General features: G+C 38.5%; 1 protein-coding gene across 1 annotated transcript in view; it reads left to right on the top strand.

The window, feature by feature from the left end:
- The window catches only part of zyx (zyxin), a 17,109-nt gene extending 16,614 nt beyond the window's left edge, over positions 1 to 495 (top strand). The window contains exons 9-10 of the mRNA XM_030783829.1: positions 1 to 22; positions 382 to 495. The exon at positions 1 to 22 is cut by the window's left edge and continues 99 nt beyond it. Coding sequence (XP_030639689.1) covers positions 1 to 22; positions 382 to 495 — 136 coding nt within the window. The remainder of the gene's footprint in view (positions 23 to 381) is intronic.
- Positions 496 to 868: the final 373 nt, after the last annotated feature.

Here is an 868-nt window from a genome sequence, read left to right as displayed (position 1 = left end):
CCTCAAGTGCTACCGATGTGAGGTGGGATCCGAAAAAATCATTTATTTTTTTATCATGTTTGTTTATTTATTTGTCTTCTCTCTGTTTGAACTTTTGTTCTAAGTAAACCTCAGTGATCTGTTTGTAAACGTTGACGTAGATGAGTATCTTGATGATAAGAGTTATACAAGTGAGTTATGGAAAAGAAATGTTTGTGTTTTCAGTTGTTTCGTTTCTGATCGGTGAGGTTGTATGTTTTGAAATTGATAAGATAACTAAAGAAAATATGTCTGCAGTCCTTTTTTTTTTTTTTTTTTTTTTTTTCCCCCTACCCCTTTTTCTGTTAAATTGGGGTGTGCAGATGTAAACTGATCTCTCTCTCTCTTTGGTTGGCTGTTCAGGATTGTGCCCGCCCCCTGTCCATAGAGGCGGATGCTGATGGCTGCTACCCATTGGATGGGAGGATTCTGTGTATGAAGTGCCACACCCAGCGTGCCAAACAGGCCATGCATTGATTGGTGGAGTCTGGTGTCACTCTAAAACTGAAAAACCAAATTCAAGACATAAAAATGGCTCAGCTTGGATGACTTTTTTTTTGCCACATAAGTGCTTCATATATATATTTTTTGTGATTTTTTTTTTCCTCTCTCTCTCTCTCTCTCTGCCTCTTTAGCCTGTTTAAACCTATTGTTTAAACATGTGACAGTGTTCACAGTAAAAGTAAATGTATTTTCACATCCAAAAGCCCCATCGGGCATCTTGTGCATTATCAGCTGGTTACAAATTTGAACGGAAGAGTGCGGCAGAAATTGCGCGTGTCAAAGTGTTGAAATGGTCAGGATTTTGAAACAAACACCTGATTATTCAAGAGTGAGAGGAATCCTCCGA

This window comes from Chanos chanos, chromosome 9 (assembly GCF_902362185.1).
Source record: "Chanos chanos chromosome 9, fChaCha1.1, whole genome shotgun sequence".
Lineage (NCBI taxonomy): Eukaryota > Metazoa > Chordata > Actinopteri > Gonorynchiformes > Chanidae > Chanos > Chanos chanos.
This window is presented reverse-complemented; position numbering and strand designations above follow the sequence as displayed.